General features: G+C 46.4%; 1 protein-coding gene across 1 annotated transcript in view; it reads right to left on the minus strand.

Annotated features, from left to right (window-relative positions):
• Positions 1–4,744: 4,744 nt before the first annotated feature.
• Positions 4,745–23,942, minus strand: part of LOC137355521 (mitochondrial import inner membrane translocase subunit Tim23-like) — a 51,450-nt gene continuing 32,252 nt past the window's right edge. The window contains exons 6-7 of the mRNA XM_068020764.1: positions 22,597–22,707; positions 4,745–6,366 (exon numbers count right to left, since the gene is read on the minus strand). Of these exons, the coding sequence (XP_067876865.1) occupies positions 6,251–6,366; positions 22,597–22,707 (227 nt within the window). The 3' untranslated portion in view covers positions 4,745–6,250. The remainder of the gene's footprint in view (positions 6,367–22,596; positions 22,708–23,942) is intronic.

Here is a 23,942-nt window from a genome sequence, read left to right on the forward strand (position 1 = left end):
TGCTGCCATCAACTGCAGTCTAGTGATTTTCCCTAATGCTTGATAAAAAGGTTCGTCCACATGCAGATCCAAGTTTCTCGTGCTCTTGTATGTCTTGTATAAAGGTCGCTGTTACTATTTATCCAGTGATGATGACCTGCTTGTCAGTGATTGTGTTGGATACCCATTATATAATACAGTTTACCAAAGAACAGAAAATAACCACACAGGCCTGTTGTGAGATACTAGTTCAGGTGACCAAAAGCTTGGTCAAAGAAGTGCTTTTTAAGGAGAGAATACCAGTTTTTAATGGCCTGAGGCAGTTGGAAGACACAGCTGTCAATGGTGGAGTGATTAAAATTGGGGAAATTAAGTCCCTAAGCAACTAAAGGAGAAGGATAAAGATCTTCAATGAAAGGAGAGATACAGAGCTTCAACAAAATCCCAACTTGCAACCTCCATAAACTTAAATTCATCCAAGCCTCTGCTGTCCATATCCTAACCTGCATTAAGTCCCATTCACTCATCACCCTTGTACTTACTGCTGACCCACATTGGCTCCTGGCCCACCACTGCCTCAATGGCCTTACTGCTCCCAATCTCTCTAAACCTCCTCCAACCATAAAGCTCTCTTCCAATTCTGGTTTGTTACGTTTCCTGTTCCCCACCTCCCAAACGGAGCGGCGCAGTGGTTAGCACCACGGCCTCACAGCTCCAGCAACCCGGGTTCAATTCTGGGTACTGCCTGTGTGGAGTTTGCAAGTTCTCCCTGTATCTGCGTGGGTTTCCTCCGGGTGCTCCGGTTTCCTCCCACAGCCAAAAAGACTTGCAGGTTAATGGGTAAATTGGCCATTATAAATTGCCCCTAGTATAGGTAGGTGGTAGGGGAATATAAAGATAGGTGAGGATGTGGTAGGAATATGGGATTAGTGTAGGATTAGTATAAATGGGTGGTTATTGGTCGGCACAGACTCGGTGGGCTGAAGGGCCTGTTTCAGTGCTGTATCTCTAAATCTAAAACCCCACTTGGCCCCACCATTGATGACTGCCTGCAGTGATCTAGGCCCTAAGCTTAGGAATTTACTCCTTGGACCTCTCTACCTCTTTCCTCGCCTTTAAGCTACATATTCAAACCTAACTCTTTGATAAGCTTTTGGTCACCTGCCCTAATGTCTCCTTTAGCTCAATGTCAATTTCTGTCTGATTACGTTCCTGTGAAGCAGCTTGGGATTTGACTACGTTAAAGGCACTTATAAAAGTTGCTGTGGGAGAGTGAACATGTGGTCATTCATGGTGAAGAGTGGAGGTAGGTTTGATATTCCTACTGCACTTCATTCTTGAGCTGAACCAACTGGGGAGGTGCTGAACAGAGGCCGTTGGTTCTCACTGAGCAGGGCTGGGATGTGTAAATCAGAGCATTGCCTCAGTGGTCCTCAGCACACCAGGTTTTAGGAATGTTGAAAGCAAAGCAGTTTGCTCACCAAGCATGGATTTAGAAAATGAAGTGAAAAAAGATGGGCTGATAACTTACTAGGAGAAGTACATGAAGAATACCCACTTGGGATATGGCACTGGGAGGATGCTCTTAACTCAAGGAGGCAACACCTACTGTTGTAGGTGCTCCTAATTCGTATGTTCATATGGCTCTGAAGGCCAATCCTTGAGAGGCAGGATCTGCCACAAGTGCTACACGTGAAGCTGCCAAGTGATGCTGTGAGTTTTTAACATTGGCACCTGTTGCCAAGCTGCTGTAGCCACTGGTCGTCATGGTAGTGCACACTAGTCGACAGGATGTGTCGCCATTTCCCTCTTTTGCCAGCTAGTGACTCACGGGTGCGATAGCATTTAGGGCCTTCATGTCACGCTTGCAAATATCCTTGAAGTGGAGCTTTGGGCACCCCATTGGTCGGGTGGCCCCGGCTACCTCACCATACAGAAGATCCTTGAGCATGCTGCCGACTTCTATCCTGCGGACCTGCCTGATCCACCAAAGCCGTCTGTTTGATTTGTGCCAACACACCTGGGAACTCTGCCTTTGTGATGATTGCCACATTTGTGATTTTGTCCTCCCAAGATATACCCATAATGCACCGCAGACAGCGGAAGAAAATATTGAGCTTCCTTTCCTGGTAGCTAGAAGGTGCCCATATTTCACAGCCACACAGCAAGGTGTTGAGAATACAGGCCTTATAAACCATCAGCTTGGTGTTATGCCAATCGTGTTTCGTGAGCCAGCCAAAGGTGGCAGCTGCTTTCCCTATGCATGTATCGAGCTCTGCATCGAATGACAGATGGTATGTTGCCGTAGACCTAAGGTAGCAGAATTTACTAACCACTTCCAGTGGGGTGTTATTTATTGTGATCGGGGCAGAAATGCAACACCTTGTCTCATGATTTTCTTGATACTTATATGACACATGACCCTAGCAAAGGCCTTCCCCATGGCATGAAGGAGTGAGGTGCCACTGTAGTTATTGCAGTCCCCTCTGTCACATTTGTTTTTGCATAGTGTGAAGAATTTGGCATCACACATTTCCTGTGGAACACAGCCTACATTTCAGCAGAGAAGGTCATAAAGGCATGGCAACGGATGGGACTTTCATGCTTGAGCAGTTTGGCTTGGATTCCGTGCTTGCCAGCCCATGGCCTTCTCGAGCTCCAGTGATGAGGGTTCTTTATCTAACTCATTCAAGACAGTAAGTTGCAGGTGAACATCAAGTGCAGACTGGGAGATGCCCGACTCACAGAAGCACAGCTCACAGTAGCGTTCAGCCCAGCAGGATATGTGTTTACTTGTTGATGAGTACTTCACCATATGCTGACTTCAGGGGAGCAACTTTGGTGATGGCAGGGCTAAGTGCTCTCTTGCTCCCTTCATGCATAGCTCGTAGATTTCCTTTATTACATGCAGTTTGGAATACTTCACACATGTTGATCCACTGTTTGTGCAGTATCTTTCTGTCCTTTGCATGGCTGTCCTGGCTGCTTTCAGGGCGTGCAGTTTCTTAGCTGTTGGAATTGTTGTGCATCATATAGGTTTTGTTTTTTGCATCAATTACATAATCTTTAGGTTCATAGGAAAACTTAATGAGAAAGTAGATACAAATAAATGAAACAAAGAGCAAAGGAAACTTTCACCATTTTTCCTTTACTCAAATTCTTTTCCTCTGAAGGCATTGGCCTTCAGAGCGAGAGGATTCGAGTACAGGTGCAGGGATGTCTTGCTGTAATTATACAGGGCCTTGTTGAGGCCACACCTGGAATATTGTGTGCAGTTTTGGTCTCCTTATCTGAGGAAGGATGTTCTTGCTATAGAGGGAGTGCAACGAAGGTTTACCAGACTGATTCCTGGGTCGACGGTACTGACGTATGAGGAGAGATTGAGTCGGTTAGGATTATATTTGCTAGAGTTCAGAAGAGTCGGGGGGGGGGGGGAAATCAAATAGAAACCTATAAAATTTTGACAGGGTAGATGCAGGATGTTCCCGATGGTGAGGGAGTCCAGAACCAGGGGTCATAGTCTAAGGATACGGGGTAAACCCTTCAGGACTGAGATGTGAAGAAATTTCTTCACCCAGAGAGTGGTGAGCCTGTGGAATTCGCTACCACAGAAAGCAGTTGAGGCCAAAACATTGTATGTTTTCAAGGAGGAGTTAGATGTAGCTCTTGGGTCTAAAGGGATCAAAGGGTATGGGGCGAAAGCAGGAACAGGTTACTGAGTTGGATGATCAGCCATGATCATAGTGAATGGCGGAGCAGGCTCGAAGGACCGAATGGCCTACTCCTGCTCCTATTTTGTGTTTTCTGTGATGGTCTCAAATCTGCAGTGAGGTTTCTGACGTTTACACTCTTGTCCTTCACTACAATGCAGCAAGTTTACTGAAGCAACACCTCTTGTGACCGACAGCAAAAAATATTTTCCTTCTCACCCTTGCTGAAGCTGCTGTTTGCATAGCACTGGTTCAGGGAGGTATTTCCCCAGCAGCAAATTTACAATAACCAGTACAGATCACCAGGTATCAGTTACAGAGGCTTGGCAGAGCTGGTACCACTCCCACCTCTTGATCAGGAGGTTACAAGGTTGATCCCCACACTAACACAATCTAAACTAGCATTCCTACATTTCCTACTAAGGGAAAGCTGCATTACTGGAAGTCATATCTGCCTGTTTAACAACATTTATTTATACTGCATTGTTAACACAGTAGAACGTCCCAAGGCATTTCACAGGAGTACTAATATTTGACACCAAGGAGATATCAGACGAGGTGCCCAAAAGCTTTGTCAAAGATGTAGGTTAGAATCATTATCTTAAAAAGTACAGTGGTTGAGGCCTGGGGGTTCAGGGAGAGAATTCCACAGCTTAGGGTCGAGACTGAAGGCAAGTGAATATTAAACATCATTAAAATATTGAGGGGGAGCAGGGTGTTTTCCCTGTATCCTGATCAAAATTCCTTCCCAATCAACAAAAAGATAAAATTACTCATCTCATTGCTGTTTGTGGAATCCTGCTGAAAGAACAGCTGTCATGTGTGTCATATAACAGTCACTGTCCCCAATAAAGCATGATATGCTTTAAGATGGTTTGACCTGCTGCTAAACATGAATGTAATTCTTAGAACCCCATAGACATGTGACTTGAGATGTCTATGGGGTTCGAAGAATTACATTCATGTTTAACAGCAGGTTAATCCATCTTAAAGCATATCCTGCTTTATGAAGCTTCAAATGTGTAACAATCTGTTCAAAAAAACTCAAAACTCAGTTTATTACACAATAAATAGCATTTCTTTATTCTGTGCTGTGCTTGTCCATACAGTTTGTGACCAGATTCCTCTAACAGAATAACTTGAAAAGACAAAACTTCATATAAACAGGACATAGTTAAAAGGTCTGGACGTTTCTACTGAATAACTCAGGTGGCATTCAGAGCACCAGTCAACATATTCTTTCTATATCCACGGCTGCTGTGCCTTTTCCTGGCACTCCTGCAATATTCTCTTGCATAGCTCAAGGTCAGATGGGGGCTTCCTCTGCATTACCCCAATAATCTGCCCAGTGCCCACAATCTCAACATCTTTATTCTCAGCTCTCAAGCCTCAGGTCGCAGTTTTTCTTCAATGCAAGTCCATGTGCACATAATTAACTTTCAGTATTAATAAACAGCTCTATTATTATATAGGGAAATACATCAATAAAACAGGTGACAATGAGAGATTTCCCACCTTTATTGGAAAGAATTTGATGATCATGGTGAAGTGTGAGTCGCAAATTAAACAAGCAGGTTGGGTCTGGCAGCTCCCCATCCCTGCCAATCCCCAGAACACAATTATAAACACTGACCATGGCATAAAACATTCCATCTACAGTCACAACCCCAGGGTGGGTAGGGGAAAAAAAAAAAAAGTGTGCTGGGTTTTATTGCACAAATCATGAGGTTAGCCATTTCATTCTCAGCAAGTGCTACAGGATACAGGGAATGAGGGAAAACCATTCAGCCCATCTGATCAGCTCCTTTGCCAGATCAGTTAAAGGAAAACATGTTTTTCTTTTTCAGCACTAGAGATCAACAGAACAATGAGCGAGCAACAAGTCCAATTCAGTGTTTTGTACATAGATCAACAGGTCAGGGAGACTTCTCTGGGTGTGATCATGTGTGGGGCAGGGAGGGGAGAACACTCTCTATAATCCATCTCAGAGGCTGAGATATTGCCTGTCAAAATTTAATATACAATAGATAAGGAAAGACCATGGTATACTAACATCTCTATTACTGAGCTCAGCCTTACATTATTAGAGAATTGAGAACAAAATTAGCCATTGAAAACCATTAGCTGGGATGGATCTTTAACCCACATGGCTTTGTTGATTTCAATCCAAAATCTGACTGCATCGCTCCTCAATGTTGTTACAACATTCAGTTTCTGCCAATGGAGGGTGTGGCTAATTAGTTACCATCTGCTCCAGCAATCGCTCTGCATTGAACCATCAGATTTGGAATTGCTGACTATCTCAGACCTGTAAACTAATGGCACCTGCAATCTCTGCTGATTCTGCTCACGTGGGTCCAATGTTGCAATAAGACAGGGATCAGCAGCACTGCAATGTTATCCACTCATTTGCGAGTGACCTTCAAATCATTACCAAATTTAGGGATAAAGTGGTATTTAATAATCTTTTTTAAAATTCAGATACGTCTCTGGGTTCAGGTCTCATTCACTGTACAGCATGCCTATTCAAACGTCCCAATTGTTTTTCCTGCATTGCAGCCTCAGAGGGAATGCCGCACCGACACACCCTTTATATGGTCCCAGTTGTTGTAGAGAGCGTAGAGTCCAGTCAGCACAAAGCCAGCAAATCCTCCCCGTGCTGCCCCACGAAGTCCAGCTGGGGTAAAGAAAAAAAAAGTTACACTGGATGTGGCTTCCTGCTGCTGAGTAGCATTGCTGCCTGATATATCATTCTTTAACAGAATTCCAGTCAAACAGGTCAATATTAATTGTGTATCCTCTGAGCACCAACTGTAAAGGATGGAGTCTAAAAACCCGAGTTTATGCAGACTACAGGATAATGTTTAGCACAATCTGATCAAACTCCAATCTTAAATGGCACCATGTCCTATTGGAACGCTCCAGTTTATCTAAGAATTAATATTTCCATTTCTTAGAAAACAGGTTCGATACACCGGCTGTCCTTTTCCTGTCCATGCTTTCAGAGAACAAAATAAAGGAATGGCAAGGGATTCTACAAAGTCCTTTCAAGCTCAGTGAATAAATGTATCACATGGTGGATGCATTGGAACAGGAGTAGGGTGTTCAGCCCATTAAGCTGGTTCCGCCATTTTTTTTTTGTCTGCTTTTTTTTTTAAATGCCAATTTCCCACCATTTCTTCACACTTCTTTAAATAGTCCAGTACCAAGTCAAATAGATCAGGGCAATCCCATGTTTCATCTTTGGACTGAGCTGACTTAACGAACATTAAAAATGGTTTGTAGTAAGATTAGCATAAATGAACCCGGGAGAACTCGATCTTCACCAAATAATTATAAACTTACTGAATATTATTCAAAGCAGCAATCCAGGTTTAATCAAATAGGATAGGGAGCAGCCCCAACATGCCTGCCTGACATTTCTGATTCTCAAACCAACCTTCCAACATGGCTCATACTTCAGCAACATGAGAGTCAATAAAGGATAGTGTTGAGGAGCCACATTCAGCATGAACTGAGCTGAGAATGCTCCGCACTCAATTCACCTGTTCAGCTGGGACAGAGGAAAAAAAGTGTTTTTTTTTTTAAATACCCTTAACTTGCAGTGAATTCAAACCAGACCCCAAAGGCAAAAAGACTGAACAGGAGGAGCCAGTTTAAAAGACAACTTGTGAAAAAAAATGTTTTGGTTGGGATCACAAATTGATTCCCAAGTTAGTAGCAATGGCACCCAATTTGTTCTGAGGCTGAGACTGTGCTGCTCTCATTGTTCAAGGAGGCACTCGACCAGCTCAGAGTCACTAACCCATCCAGTGGGAGGCTGCCCACCAAGGACCTGCAGCAAACTAAATGGGAATTGTGAGCCCTAACTCACCACCAAAAATTGTTCAATAACCAAAGTGACAAAACAAACAGGACCAGAGAATGATAGTATGTACAAGGCCTTGTGCCTGATCAGCCAGGTTACCGTTTAAATTCTGCGCAATATTCAGGCTCTCATTGAACGAGAGCAGATCTTAGAAGTGCACCAAAGCACATACACCAACCAAAACATATCCACTGCCGTCACGTACAAGATAACAACCATTCCGGAACAATTCAAAGACATGCCAAGGATATGAAATAGAAATTGAAACATTTTATATTTCCTTTGTTGCTTTTTCTGATATTTATAGGGCCAACTCGCATCCAAATATTACAGGACTTCACACAAAGGACTGCTTTTGAAGTGCAGTATCTATTGTAGCCTTAAACTGAAATAGTGAGGTTATGCTGTAGAGATAATAGAACCGCACAGTATAACCCAGGCAAAGGTCAAGCGGCTATCAGAACCTACACAGAGTTAGCAGAAGCCTCCAATGCAAATGCCATGTGGCGATGACATTCCAGCTCCAGCTACCTTGCCTCCCCTCCGGCAGACTGACTGTCTAGCAAGCACCTCTACATTTCCAGACACTCAACCGCCAGCATTACAGAATAGCCACACACAGTCTAAATACAAGCAGCTCCTTCACAGGACACTATCACATCCAACTCTGCACACCTGACATGAAACCAATGCAGTTACACTAACTTCAAAGTTAAAGGCCTGTATCCTGTCTGGATTATCAACCTGCAACACACTGGCACCAAACACCTGCTTACAACATCCAACAATTGGATCACCAGTTAATGGTTTCTAGGCTGGAAACACCGTGATATTATATCCAAAGTACACAGGGTAATAACTTCCATGGCACATTCTTGAATGGAGCGAACCTTACTGTATAGCTTGGTTCTGTGGATCAGAATGTGAAGAGCTAGACTGGTGTTAGTTTGTATAACTGGTCTTGCAGGATTTTGGACATGCCACAGGAAATTTGGGAATGATCTTATTTGGGTCAGGTGCAGCATGGACCAAAGGCTCGATGAGTCACATCTGTGTGGGGGAGATCTGGCCTGTCACAGGCAGTGGGCCATCAACTGAGACTAAATTTCAAATCTTCTTCCGATATCCTTGGGGAGTACAATGGTTTCCTTGGACTGGGACGGGGGAAGCCCAGTCATGACCTCAGTCACATAGTGAGCTGCAGTTAAAAGCACTGTCCCAGATTCAGTCCCATTTCCTGCTGAATTGTCTCTTACCAGTAGTGCTGCATCCTTGGACACAACTAGAAAATGTGCTTTGTGCCCTCCTGGACTTCAGGGATCCATTTGTGCAATTTTAGGGTGTATCCCAGAGTTACTCTCCGTTTGTCATTTTAATTGAATACGGGTTGGGACAGTGCGCTACCTTGTAAATGGGTGGCCCCACCAGATTTTTTTGATTTTTGAGATGAACCAAAATATAAAAGTAATGAAAGTGAATAAAAACAAATCTCCAGGTTATATTTGGTAAAGGCCTGTTCCCGGACCGGTTCAGACCGGACCGGACCGGCTCAGACCGGACCGGACCGGACCGGCTCGGACCGGCTCAGACCGGACCGGACCGGACCGGCTCAGACCGGACCGGACCGGACCGGACCGGCTCGGACCGGACCGGACCGGACCGGACCGGCTCGGACCGGACCGGACCGGACCGGCTCGGACCGGACCGGACCGGACCGGACCGGCTCGGACCGGCTCGGACCGGCTCGGACCGGACCGGACCGGCTCGGACCGGCCCGGCTCGGACCGGACCGGCTCGGACCGGACCGGACCGGCTCGGACCGGCTCGGACCGGACCGGCTCGGACCGGACCGGCTCGGACCGGACCGGCTCGGACCGGACCGGCTCGGACCGGCTCGGACCGGACCGGACCGGTTCAGTTCAGACCGGACCGGTTCAGACCGGACCGGTTCAGACCGGACCGGTTCAGACCGGACCGGTTCAGACCGGACCGGTTCAGACCGGACCGGTTCAGACCGGACCGGTTCAGACCGGACCGGACCGGTTCAGACCGGACCGGACCGGTTCAGACCGGACCGGACCGGTTCAGACCGGACCGGACCGGTTCAGACCGGACCGGACCGGTTCAGACCGGACCGGACCGGTTCAGACCGGACCGGACCGGTTCAGACCGGACCGGACCGGTTCAGACCGGACCGGACCGGTTCAGACCGGACCGGACCGGTTCAGACCGGACCGGACCGGTTCAGACCGGACCGGACCGGTTCAGACCGGACCGGACCGGACCGGTTCAGACCGGACCGGACCGGACCGGTTCAGACCGGACCGGACCGGTTCAGACCGGACCGGACCGGACCGGTTCAGACCGGACCGGACCGGACCGGTTCAGACCGGACCGGACCGGACCGGTTCAGACCGGACCGGACCGGACCGGTTCAGACCGGACCGGACCGGACCGGTTCAGACCGGACCGGACCGGACCGGTTCAGACCGGACCGGACCGGACCGGTTCAGACCGGACCGGACCGGACCGGTTCAGACCGGACCGGACCGGACCGGTTCAGACCGGACCGGACCGGACCGGTTCAGACCGGACCGGACCGGACCGGTTCAGACCGGACCGGACCGGACCGGTTCAGACCGGACCGGACCGGACCGGTTCAGACCGGACCGGACCGGACCGGTTCAGACCGGACCGGACCGGTTCAGACCGGACCGGACCGGACCGGTTCAGACCGGACCGGACCGGACCGGTTCAGACCGGACCGGACCGGACCGGTTCAGACCGGACCGGACCGGACCGGTTCAGACCGGACCGGACCGGTTCAGACCGGACCGGACCGGACCGGTTCAGACCGGACCGGACCGGTTCAGACCGGACCGGACCGGTTCAGACCGGACCGGACCGGTTCAGACCGGACCGGTTCAGACCGGACCGGTTCAGACCGGACCGGTTCAGACCGGACCGGACCGGTTCAGACCGGACCGGACCGGTTCAGACCGGACCGGACCGGTTCAGACCGGACCGGACCGGTTCAGACCGGACCGGTTCAGACCGGACCGGACCGGTTCAGACCGGACCGGTTCAGACCGGACCGGACCGGTTCAGACCGGACCGGACCGGTTCAGACCGGACCGGACCGGTTCAGACCGGACCGGACCGGTTCAGACCGGACCGGACCGGTTCGGACCGGACCGGACCGGTTCGGACCGGACCGGACCGGTTCGGACTGGACCGGTCCGGTTCGGTTCGGACCGGTTCGGACCGGACCGGTTCGGACCGGACCGGTTCGGACCGGACCGGTTCGGACCGGACCGGTTCGGACCGGACCGGACCGGTTCGGATCGGACCGGACCCTGCCTCACAGGTACATACTTATCAAGGACACGCAGTAGCTGCTCCTTGAATAAGCTCCACATTTCGATTGTTCCCATCCCCTGCAGTTTCCGTCCCCATCCTACGCATCCTAAATCTTGCCTAATCGCATCATAATTTCCTTTCCCCCAGTTTTAATTCTTGCCCTGCAGTATATAACTGTCCCTGCCCATCGCTAAGGTAAACCTAACCGAATTGTGATCACTGTCACCAAAGTGCTCACCTACATCTAAATCTAACACCTGGCCGGGTTCATTTCCCAGTACCAAATCCAATGTGGCATCGCCCCTGGTTGGCCTGTCTACATACTGTGTCAGAAAACCCTCCTGCACACACTGGACAAAAACTGACCCATCTAAAGTACTCGAACTATAGTATTTCCAGTCGATATTTGGAAAGTTAAAGTCCCCCATAACAACTACCCTGTTACTCTCACCCCTGTCGAGAATCATCTTCGCTATCCTTTCCTCTACATCTCTGGAACTATTCGGAGGTCTATAAAAGACTCCCAACAGGGTGACCTCACCTCTCCTGTTTCTAACCTCGGCCCATACTACCTCCGTAGACGAGTCCTCAAACGTCCTTTCTGTCGCTGTAATACTCTCTTTGATTAACAATGCCACACCCCCCACTCTTTTACCATCTTCTCTGTTCTTACTGAAACATCTAAATCCCGGAATCTGCAACATCCATTCCTGCCCCTGCTCTACCCATGTCTCCGAAATGGCCACTACATCGAGATCCCAGGTACCAACCCATGCTGCAAGCTCACCCACCTTATTCCGGATGCTCCTGGCGTTGAAATAGACACACTTTAAACCAGGTTCTTGCTTGCCAGTGCCCTCTTGCGTCCTTGTAACCATATCCCTGACCTCACTACTCTCAACATCCTGTACACTGGCACTACAATTTGGGTTCCCATTCCCCTGCTGAATTAGTTTAAACCCCCCCGAAGAGCACTAGCAAACCTCCCCCCCCAGGATATTGGTACCCCTCTGGTTCAGGTGAAGACCATCCTGTTTGTAGAGGTCCCACCTACCCCAGAAAGGGCCCCAATTATCCAGGAAACCAAATCCCTCCCTCCTGCACCATCCCTGCAGCCACGTGTTCAACTCCTCTCTCTCCCTATTCCTCGCTTCGCTATCACGTGGCACGGGCAACAACCCAGAGATAACAACTCTGTTTGTTCTTGCTCTAAGCTTCCACCCTAGCTCCCTAAATTTCTGTCTTAAATCCCCATCTCTCTTCCTACCTATGTCGTTGGTGCCTATGTGGACCACGACTTGGGGCTGCTCCCCCTCCCCATTAAGGATCCCAAAAACACGATCAGAGACATCACGAACCCTGGCACCTGGGAGGCAACATACCAACCGTGAGTCTCTCTCGTTCCCACAGAACCTCCTATCTGTTCCCCTAACTATGGAGTCCCCAATGACTAATGTTCTGCTCCTCTTCCCCCTTCCCTCTGAGCAACAGGGACAGACTCTGTGCCAGATATCTGTACCCCATTGCTTACCCCGGTAAGTCGTCCCCCGCAACAGTATCCAAAACGGTATACCTGTTGTTGAGGGAAACAGCCACAGGGGATCCCTGCACTGCCTGCTGGTTCCCTCTCCTTCCCCTGACGGTAACCCATCTACCTACTTCTTTTACCTGAGGTGTGACTACCTCCCCATAACTCCTCTCAATAACCTCCTCCGCCTCCCGAATGATCCGAAGCTCATCCAGCTCCAGCTCCAGTTCCCTAACGCGGTTCTCGAGGAGCTGGAGTTGGGTGCACTTCCCACAGATGCAGTCAGCAGGGACACTCTTGGCGACCCTTACCTCCCACATTCTGCAGGAGGAACATACAACTGCCTTAATCTCCATTCCCACTATTCCAAATTCCCACCAAATCTACTGAAAAACCAAAAAAACAAAAAGTCAAAACTTGTTAGGTTAGCAATACAACGGACAGAACTTCCCAAATAAAAAGCTTACCTTATCAACAAACCAGAGTCCTTTTTTTTGGTTAGAGGAGGAGGGTGGGTGGGAGACACGACACGTGTAGTGTCTCGGGTACAGCCACCACCCAAATATATACCTTTTTCCTTACCCATGAGTCCCCTGGTCCTCCGAAAACAAAAGGGAATTCACTTTTAAACTTACGCTGAAATTGACTTCCCAGCTGTCAGCCCGTTCACGCACCTCCGTTGCTATCCAAGCTGCAGTCACCGAAACTAAAAGCCCGGTTCAGACCGGACCGGTTCAGACCGGACCGGTTCAGACCGGACCGGTTCAGACCGGACCGGTTCAGACCACTTGGGCCGCTCTCACCCGGGTCTGGGTTTGGGTTTGTTTTCCCGTCTTAAAGTATGTTTAGGGGGGTTTAGGGTTTAGGGTTCAGGGGGTTTGGGCTCTAACACTTGTTCTTTACATTTCCAAGGACTGAAGACATTTTATCACCAAATGTCCAGTGATGGTTTTATTCTGTGTTTTATGAAATGACACCGAGATGGCAGGTAAAGTTGATGCTGCATGTTCCATGTTTGATTTAACACTGATGTGATGATTTGTTTTGATGAACCTTTTGCCGATGACGTTAATGAAGTGATTGGTTTGTTTGGGTTATTGCGCATTTCTTTTTGAATTAATAATAATGCTCCTGTGGTTTTTTCCGTGGCTGAGGTTTAAATAATTTCTGTAAGTAATTGAAGCTGACCTTTTTTCTGTACTGTCGGAGTAATGCAGTTAATGATAGGAATATTTAATTCGATAAGGATGCAATAGAAAAGTTGTATGTCTGACCTATGTGGACCACGACTTGGGGCTGCTCCCCCTCCCCATTAAGGATCCCAAAAACACGATCAGAGACATCATGAACCCTGGCACCTGGGAGGCAACATACCAACCGTGAGTCTCTCTCGTTCCCACAGAACCTCCTATCTGTTCCCCTAACTATGGAGTCCCCAATGACTAGCAAGCAGGACCCTGAGCTTCCGGTTGCTTGCCATTTCAACACTCCCCCCTGCTCTCATCTCTGTCCTGGGATTGCTGCAGTGTTCCAGTGAACATCAACGCAAGCTCGAGGAACAGCATCTCATCTACCGATTAGGCACACTACAGCCTGCCGGACTGAACATTGAGTTCAATAATTTCAGAGCATGACAGCCCCTCACTTTACTTTCATTTTTAGTCATTTTTAGTTATTTTTTCTTCCTTTTTTTTGCATTCCTTTTTACATTTTTTACAATCTTTTTTTGCATTTATTTCATTTCATCTTAGTTTGTTCAGTTTGCTTACCCACTGTTTTTTTCAGGTTGTTTTTCTTCAGGTTTGCACTTGCTGATGTTCTATATTCAGTATATTCACACCGCTCAGGATTTTCTGTTAGGGTTTACTCCCTTAGCCTTGGTCTCTCCCGAGACGCCCACAAGGCAGTGGGGTTGTTGGGGCCCCTACACAGGTGTAGGATGGTGCCGGTGGGAGGAGGGGATGAGAGACAATGGATACGCGCCTGGAGGTGGTCAGTGGTTTGTGAAGCCTATGGAGTGACCTCTCCATGGCGCATGCCTGGGCAAATTTATGGAGGTTGAGAGTTGCCCAGTCGTGCGCCATGGAGAGGTCACTCCATAGGCTTCACAAACCACTGACCACCTCCAGGCGCGTATCCATTGTCTCTCGAGATAAGGAGGCCCAAAAGAAAGATATTCACACCTAATCTGTACTAATGCTTTGTCTTTCAAAACACCATTAACATATTGTTTGCCTTTGCTCCGTGACCTTTTGGTCAGCTATGTGGCCTGGTCCAATCTGCACCTTCTCCTTTGTTATCTCTTGCCCAACCCCCACCTCACTTGTTTATAATCTGTGACTTTTCTAATATTTGTCAGTTCCGAAGAAGGGTCACTGACCCGAAACGTTAACTCTGCTTCTCTTTCCACAGATGCTGCCAGACCTGCTGAGTGAATCCAGCATTTCTTGTTTTTGCCCCAATGACTAATGTTCTGCTCCTCTTCCCCCTTCCCTTCTGAGCAACAGGGACAGACTCTGTGCCAGATATCTGTACCCCATTGCTTACCCCTGGTAAGTCGTCCCCCGCAACAGTATCCAAAATGGTATACCTGTTGTTGAGGGAAACAGCCACAGGGGATCCCTGCACTGCCTGCTGGTTCCCTCTCCTTCCCCTGACGGTAACCCATCAACCTACTTCTTTTACCTGAGGTGTGACTACCTCCCCATAACTCCTCTCAATAACCTCCTCCGCCTCCCGAATGATCCGAAGTTCATCCAGCTCCAGCTCCAGTTCCCTAACGCGGTTCTCGAGGAGCTGGAGTTGGGTGCACTTCCCACAGATGCAGTCAGCAGGGACACTCTTGGCGACCCTTACCTCCCACATTCTGCAGGAGGAACATACAACTGCCTTAATCTCCATTCCCACTATTCCAAATTCCCACCAAATCTACTGAAAAACCAAAAAAACAAAAAGTCAAAACTTGTTAGGTTAGCAATACAACGGACAGAACTTCCCAAATAAAAAGCTTACCTTATCAACAAACCAGAGTCCTTTTTTTTGGTTAGAGGAGGAGGGTGGGTGGGAGACACGACACGTGTAGTGTCTCGGGTACAGCCACCACCCAAATATATACCTTTTTCCTTACCCATGAGTCCCCTGGTCCTCCGAAAACAAAAGGGAATTCACTTTTAAACTTACGCTGAAATTGACTTCCCAGCTGTCAGCCCGTTCACGCACCTCCGTTGCTATCCAAGCTGCAGTCACCGAAACTAAAAGACCGGACCGGACCGGTTCAGACCGGACCGGTTCAGACCGGACCGGTTCAGACCGGACCGGACCGGTTCAGACCACTTGGGCCGCTCTCACCCGGGTCTGGGTTTGGGTTTGTTTTCCCGTCTTAAAGTATGTTTAGGGGGGTTTAGGGTTCAGGGGGTTTGGGCTCTAACACTTGTTCTTTACATTTCCAAGGACTGAAGACATTTTATCACCAAATGTCCAGTGATGGTTTTATTCTGTGTTTTATGAAATGACACCGAGATGGCAGGTAATGTTGATGCTGCATGTTCCATGTTTGATTTAACACTGATGTGATGATTTGTTTTGATGAACCTTTTGCCGATGACGTTAATGAAGTGATTGGTTTGTTTGGGTTATTGCGCATTTCTTTTTGAATTAATAATAATGCTCCTGTGGTTTTTTCCGTGGCTGAGGTTTAAATAATTTCTGTAAGTAATTGAAGCTGACCTTTTTTCTGTACTGTCGGAGTAATGCAGTTAATGACAGGAATATTTAATTCGATAAGGATGCAATAGAAAAGTTGTATGTCTGACAATAGAAGCCTTTGTTAAGTGCTTGGGAATCTGGTACATTTTACTGGGCGTTTGATTTTGAAAAACATTGTTAGTTTGTGACACTTATCGTATAACAAAATTGGGGAAATGTATGCTCTGTTCTTATGGATAGTGGATCATAGTTGAATTTAATTCCCAATTCTTTACCCAATACTACTGGTTGGGGATCCCCTGATCTGAGATTGTATTTTTGGGCACTTTATATAACCACGAAGTTAGTTGGTTGGGAAAGAGGGTTTCCAAGATCACAAGTGGCCATGTGACTGTGCCGCAGTGAGAAAGCAACGAAGGTGAACTGATGGTGCTGGCACTAAAAAAGAACACAATATTCTCCTCTTTAGAAGTTGCTCTTGCAAAGAGCCAGCATAGACACGATGGGCCGAACAGCCTCTTCTATGACATAACCATTTTATTCTATATTTCAACTTTCTTCAGCCTGCCAGTTAACAATAATGTTTATCCCACATACAAGACCAAACCAAATGATTATCACTGGGGAGTTATGATGCGTCTTCTCACTTCCTGTATAAACAGCATTCCAGTGCTCGCTGTGAACAATCACTGCACTGATTACCCAACTCATACGTGCAAAAGGCAAACAGGAACAAACTGCAGTGACCCTGTAAGCACAGCTCCAGGGTCAGCACATCCAGGAGTATCACTTCCAGCTGTCGAACTGTTGATAGCAGACAAGGCAACACCCTGCCTTTATCAGACCAGCAATAGGCAAACAGCTCATCTGCTGCTCAGTGCACCCACACTCCTGTCCATCCCACCCACTGCACCTTACATAAAAATAGTTACTTTTCCACAACATACAATAAAACACATGATAAAGATCCTATTTTGCCCTTCAAACTTAAGTGCATCTTGTGCCTTGGTGCGAGGGACCCTTTGCTGCTGGACTTGCTATTATAAAAGGTTGCACCCAGAGCAACAGTCCCCAAGCCCTCTACCATAACACTTGGAGATTGCTTAATGAAATGTATTGTCCCAATCAATGTCTCATCCTCCTCCTAGTCTGCTGGAGCAATCTCTCCCGATCCCTCTCTTGGGCGCAGGGCAGCAGGAATGACCAGTATTGTGTTCTGCTGTGCTTTGATCATACCACCTTCACTTTTATAGGGCAAAGTTCAGCCAGGATTCTTGCTTCTTATTGCCAGTCTGCATCCTCGGCAGGGAGTATGCATGAGACTGCCACATGAGAACAGACCCAGCTGTGATGCTCCCACAGTTGAAAAGCCTAGTGACTTCCATACAAAATGCCATGAGAATAGTGGAGGATGACCTCTAGAATTGTACAATAGCAAGGAGGACAATATTGGCCAAAAATGTAAGATGCTTTCAGGGCACAGACGAGATGAAAGTGAAAAGAATAGAACATAAATAGGAGCAGGAGTAGGCCATAAGACCCCCTGAATCTCTTCTACCATGGAATAAGATTACAGCAATCATCTATATTAACTCCACTTTCTCGCCCTGGCCCCATACCCCTTGACTCCCTTTAGTCCCCCCACCATCTAGCACCAGCAGTCCTGATCCTAGTCACACCATGTAGGAAGGCAGTGCGTGGAGGTTGATCACTTCCTTGCCCAGCTCAAGAGTGGGAATGGTAGAAAAACAGGGATTCACATATGGCGATCTAGTGCCATCCCAGATGTCAGGGCACATTATTTAGATGCAGGCTGATTACCCTCTCAGCAATGGGAGTTAGACTGAAAATGGGGAGGGGTAATTAATTTCAAACAGAAAATTAGCTTAAAAGCTATGCCACAAAAAACACCGATTGCAACTGGCAAATTCTCAACAGGATCACAGAATGGAATTTACTCCCGACCTCTACATTTGTACTTCCATGGTGTTGTACACTCCCAGGAACAAAAAGGTAGAAACAAATTTAAAATGCCACATAAAACAACACATTCTCACCCTTGACCCCTTTTGCTGTGTCCATTTCTGATATGTAATCAGGCACAAACAAGCCTGTGTGCGCACAGTCACACTGTTGATAGCCGGCAAGGTCAGCTGTTTGCCTTGCAGACTCGAGATAGATTGTACACACAGCTGTTGATCCATCAGGTTACACAACAGTGTTATCCTTACACCCTAAAAGAGGTTTATAGGCCAATCTCCCCCTTTCCTCCTACCCTTTGCCAGATGGCGGCTGTCTGCAACTAACTGCTCTCTAGGGTGATGCTGTAGTCGGATGGGAGAAACTAGCAGTAAATCGGCATGAAAACCTGGACAGTTACTCAAAAAATTTTCAAAAACTTTTTACATCTGGACTATTCCTTGTTACAGGTTTACCAGTTTTTCCTGTCTCAACTTATAATGTTTGGATTAGAGTCAGAGTTATACAGCACAGAAACAGTCCCTTCGGCCCATTGTGTCCATGTCAGCCATCAAGCACCTATCTATTCTAATCCCATTTTCCAGCACTTGGCCCGTAGCCTCGTATGTTATGGTGTTTCAAGTGCTCATCTAAATACTTCTTAAATGTGGTGAGGGTTCCTCCCCTCAGCCTTGTCTGCTCCAAGGAAAACAACCCTTGCCTATCCAGTCTCTCTTCATAGCTGAAATGCTCCAGCCCAGGCATCAGGGCGGCACAGTGGCGCAGTGCTTAGCACCGCAGCCTCACAGCTCCAGCGACCCAGGTTCAATTCTGGGTACTGCCTGTGTGGAGTTTGCAAGTTCTCCCTGTGTCTGCGTGGATTTCCTCCGGGTGCTCCGGTTTCCTCCCACATGCCAAAGACTTGCAGGTTGATAGGTAAATTGGCCATTATAAATTGCCCCTAGTATAGGTAGGCGGTAGGGAAATATAGGGACAGGTGGGGATGTGGTAGGAATATGGAATTAGTGTAGGATTAGTATAAATGGGTGGTTGACGGTCGGCAGACTTGGTGGGCCAAAGGGCCTGTTTCAGTGCTGTATCTCTAAATCTAAAATCATGAATGTGCTCTGCAGCCTCTCCAGTGCAATCACATCCATCCTATAGTGTGGCGACCAGAACTGTACACAGTACTCCAGCTGTGGCCTAACTAGCGTTTTACACAGCTAGTAGTGTTTTATACAACTCAGGGTTGAAATAAAATGTGGGGGATAACAAACGAATGAAATCAAAACATTTTTAGGCATGTGTTATGTGAAGCTCTGTATGTGGCTCGCTGATTTACTGAACACTGCTGGAGTCTAGACCCAAAAAAGCAGCTCGTGGAGCGACACTGGGCTCTCTTCAGTGAGTCAGGACAGATTTTTAAACCACCTGGAGCTTAAAGCAAGATTTGAACAATTTTTGCAGCTGAACAACCAGCATACAATACTCCTTGGGCAAACAAAAATGATCGGAATCCACCTTTAAATAAATATTTAGCACCATGAACCACACAAGAATATAAATGAGTTTCTTGGAAAAAAAGTTAAAATATCAAGATGTGCATTCATCTCAACTGTAGCCTGAAGCACAACATTTAAACAGAGGCTACAACTGTGAGTGTGTGGGTGGAAGTTGGGATTGGTGTAAATAAAAAGGAATGGACTTCCATTTCCTACCATTGCCTCCCATGCAGGCTGGGCAGTTTTATATCCACCGGCTGGTCTCCGGTTCTTCACCCATCTGACAACTCTTCATAAATAAGCTGGGATGGTGAGCATCTGAAGGTAAGGGCACACTGGCGCAACACATCTGAATCAGATGCTGTCCTCACTAAACAGCCACACAAACAATCCACAGCAGGGTTGACTGGATAGTGGTCAAGAGCAGGAACCCTGACTCTTTCATTCCCCTGCCTATCCCATAAATAGGAAGATAAACTGTAGCACCTGCATTACCACATTGGCAGAGATCAGCTAACCCAGCAGAGACTGGAGAGACAGAACCCTGAACCTACTGAAATTCTGCTCTGGTTTAATAAAGCTATGATGCTATTCCACCAGGGGGCCTAGGAAAATGCTTAAAATAGGTCTCTGGATCTATGGAATACTAAAGTAGTAAAATCTCATCTGCAGAATTTTGCTGATGGTCTTCATTGCATCAAAAAGCTTCTTCACAACAATTTGGGTCTGCTAGAAGACACACCCACAGGAAATCTGGCTCAGAGTAATAAGATCTGGAAAAAGTTAGTCACAGCTGAATACAACCAATCAAAATTGGGATAACCAATTCAGAAAATGGTGGAGAATGAATTAACACCGAGTGTAAGTATGTATTCCCTTAATGGACCACTTCAATTTTGGGAGTTTTGAGTAGTGATCTTACTATCACTCAAGCTTGCAGCATGTTCTTTTAGTGTCCTAATTGACCTAATGTCCTTACTGAAACTATAACAATTATATTTGTGGGGGGGGGGGGGGGGAATAAATCAAAGAATAGATCAGACTAGAGACTAGGTTAACAGACACTTTCAAAACAGAGATTGATAGATCTTGTTAGGTAAGGGTATTAATAGTTACAGAACCAAGGTAAGTAGATGGAGTCAAGATATAGATCAGCCACAATCTAATTGAATGGGGGAGCAGGCTTGAGGGGCTGTTAGGTACACAGGGGCTGGAGTAGGCCAGTATATGAAAGCACAGAATCATTACCCTATTTCTCATGTCTGAGCCCAATCAGACCAGCTATCTTGTGGCATTCACTCTATATAGGCATTGAATGCAAGAGCTGGGAAGCTATGCTGGAACTGTATAAAAAAAAACTAGTTAGGCCCCAGCTAGAGTGCTGTGCGCAGTTCTGGTCACTGCATTATAGGAAAGATGCAATTGTACTAGAGAGGGTATAGAGATTTACGAAGATGTTGCCTGGACTGCAGAATTTTAGTTATGAAGAAGATTGGATAGGCTATATTTGTTTTCTTTAGAACAGAGGAGGCTGAGGGGATATGTATAAAATTATGAGGGGTCTAGATAGTGTCGGTAGGAAGGCCCTATCCCCCCTTGGTTGAGGGGTCCAAAGTAAGGGGGCATAGATTTAAGGTAACAGGGAGGAGGTTTAGAGGAGGTTCAAAGGGAAATCTTTCCACCCAGAGGGTGATGGGGATCTGGAACTCTCTGCCTGAAAAGAAAAGTGGCAGAGCCAGAAACCCTCATAACATTTAAAAAGTACTTGGATATGCACTTGAAGTGCCTTAACATACAAGGCTACGGACCAAGGGCTAGAAAGGCTCACTTCCGCGCTGTACGTTTCTGAGATTCTATATGAGCTGTATTTTTTACCCCAGGAGAATACTAGCAGGTAAACTATTGGAGAGTTCAAGACTTTTCCTCCAAATTGCAGCGAATCAGAATTGATCCTCTGAGCAAAATATTGATCAGATGCCCCTCAGTGAGGGGCTTTCTTCACTTTGATATCACAGAGACCTCAGGAAATGTATACATCAATCCTCAAATACAGAACACTTGAATGTTTTACAAGAGGGAGAAGTGAATGCTTAACAAAGGGTGAAGGAAAGTTCATTTGCGAAAAAAATCCCTGAACAAAATTTGGATTAGAACAGGTGAACAGCTAGCACCAGCACTGGTGCAGCGGGCAAAATGGTCTATGCCAGAGCTGTAATAACCATGAAAACAAACACATATACATCATTGTCCAGATATTACTCTGACCAATTTTTGAAGTATAAATTCTGATGTGTATAAATTATGGTGTGCACAGTTACAAAGTTTGTGACTGAAAACCTCAAAACAAGATACACCCACCTGAAGGACTACTGCAAAAAAAAAAAATTCACACTGGTTGCATATCCCTCTAAATACTGCCTGCATGGGATTTCAGGTATGAATGTCTCAGTAAGTACCTCAAAAGAGATAATATTACCATACTGTGCCCACGAGAAGGGATCTTGCAAAGTTAATAAATTTCCTGTATTATAAAAAGCTTCATTTCATCTGGAGATTAGACCTTGACCACTCAGTTAATGATTGTGTTCATATATTATTGCTTCTTTTTAAAAACAGCAGCATAAGCAGAAGAGCTAAACATTACTAGATAAATGTTACACAACACACATGGAATGTTTGAGGACAGGCTTGAGGCTCATAATTGGAATCAATGAACAATGAGATTTCAAAACTTCTTGCAGCCAACTTGCACAATTTTAGAATTCTGACTTGTAAAGTTACATTTCAAACCAAAAATACTGCAACCATTTGCAGATTTGGGAATTAGTCCTCTCCAACAAACTGGCACACAAAGCTTTTCTTTGAACATATAGAAATGGAACTCCAATTCTGTTATAGTTCTGGGCTGGTGCTAACTGACCAGACACTATACTGAGCAAGCTGAGTCCCAGATTATTGGGATTCCGGATGCCAATGCTTGTTTACCTGTGGATTTGTAGAGTAGGCCAGTCAAGGATCCCGCTGCCACTGTGTTCAGATCATCCTCTGCACCTCGAACCTTTTCAATGACAACACCGAACGTGCTGTACAAGAGAGCTGCATAAAGACACAGTCAGGTATAAGTAACATGGCCAAACACTACTGTACAAACAAAGATGGTAGTGTGGCTTGGAGTACAGCACACAGTGCATCAGTCATGTACTGTCACATAGACAATGCAAACTATTCAGGTACAGCAGTGCAGGAATTATGCTACTGATTGGTAACCCAGAGGCAAGGACAAATAAATTCAGAGAACGTGAGTTCGCTGGTGCGGCACTATAGTATATAGTCTAGGTGGTCCTAGGTCAATTTGAAAATTCAAATTCAGCTTAAAACAAAATCTGGAAATATAGAAAAAAGTGATCAGGAAAAGTGACCATGAAGCTGTCAGATTGCTGCAATAATTCAACTCATTCACTAATATCCTTTAGGAAAGGATACCTGCCAGCCTGAACTGGAATGACCTATATGCAACTCCAGTCCCACACTGTGGTTGACTCTTAAAACTGGCCTCTGAAATGCTCTAGCACCACACTCCGTTCTCAGGATATGCAATAAAACACTAGCCTTGCCAGCAATTTCCATACCCCAAAAATTAATTTTAAAATCTTAACTCCAACACAAAGTACAAAGACAGGTAAACAGCAATCAGCTCCTACAAAAAGTAAGTGCAACAGCTCAGTGTAGTGCTCACATGCTGCAATGACTGACAGTATGCAGATTCACAATTACAGTCCGACACACACTCCCGATCTCAGTTTTGCTGCTAGGAAAGCCATGGAATTCCCACACAAAGGGACCAGAAGAGGTTCCCCTAACGGATTAGGAGGTAAAGAACTACATGGTGTAGCACTACACCATACGGTCCAGGTCACAAATGTATTTCCCGATGACAGTAGTTGAGATGTTACAATTGCTTTTGGTGCCCTTGGCACTGTAGAGGGAAAGGCATTAAAAAAAAAAAAATCAGCCAGTTCTCACACCTAATTACAATCCAGTAAACTCACTGGAAAGTGCACGTGTGGACATCACACAAGGAAAGGATCAAGCTAAGCTTTGATGACCTCCAAGGTTAACACTCAAGAACAGCCATTTGAGGGAAGCACCTATGGGCTGTTAGCAAACTTAGAATTGGAGGTCAGCAAGAGGCAGTGTTTTCAGAAGAGGGAGGAGTAAAGAAATAGGGGAAAAAATGAGGTAAGGGGAGAAAAGTGAAAAAAAAAAGCTATCGGCTTCTCTCATATACAGTGAGTGTCAAGGCAGAAGATGAAGAACTCCACCAATCACTT

The sequence above is a fragment of the Heterodontus francisci genome, chromosome 42, assembly GCF_036365525.1.
Source record: "Heterodontus francisci isolate sHetFra1 chromosome 42, sHetFra1.hap1, whole genome shotgun sequence".
NCBI lineage: Eukaryota > Metazoa > Chordata > Chondrichthyes > Heterodontiformes > Heterodontidae > Heterodontus > Heterodontus francisci.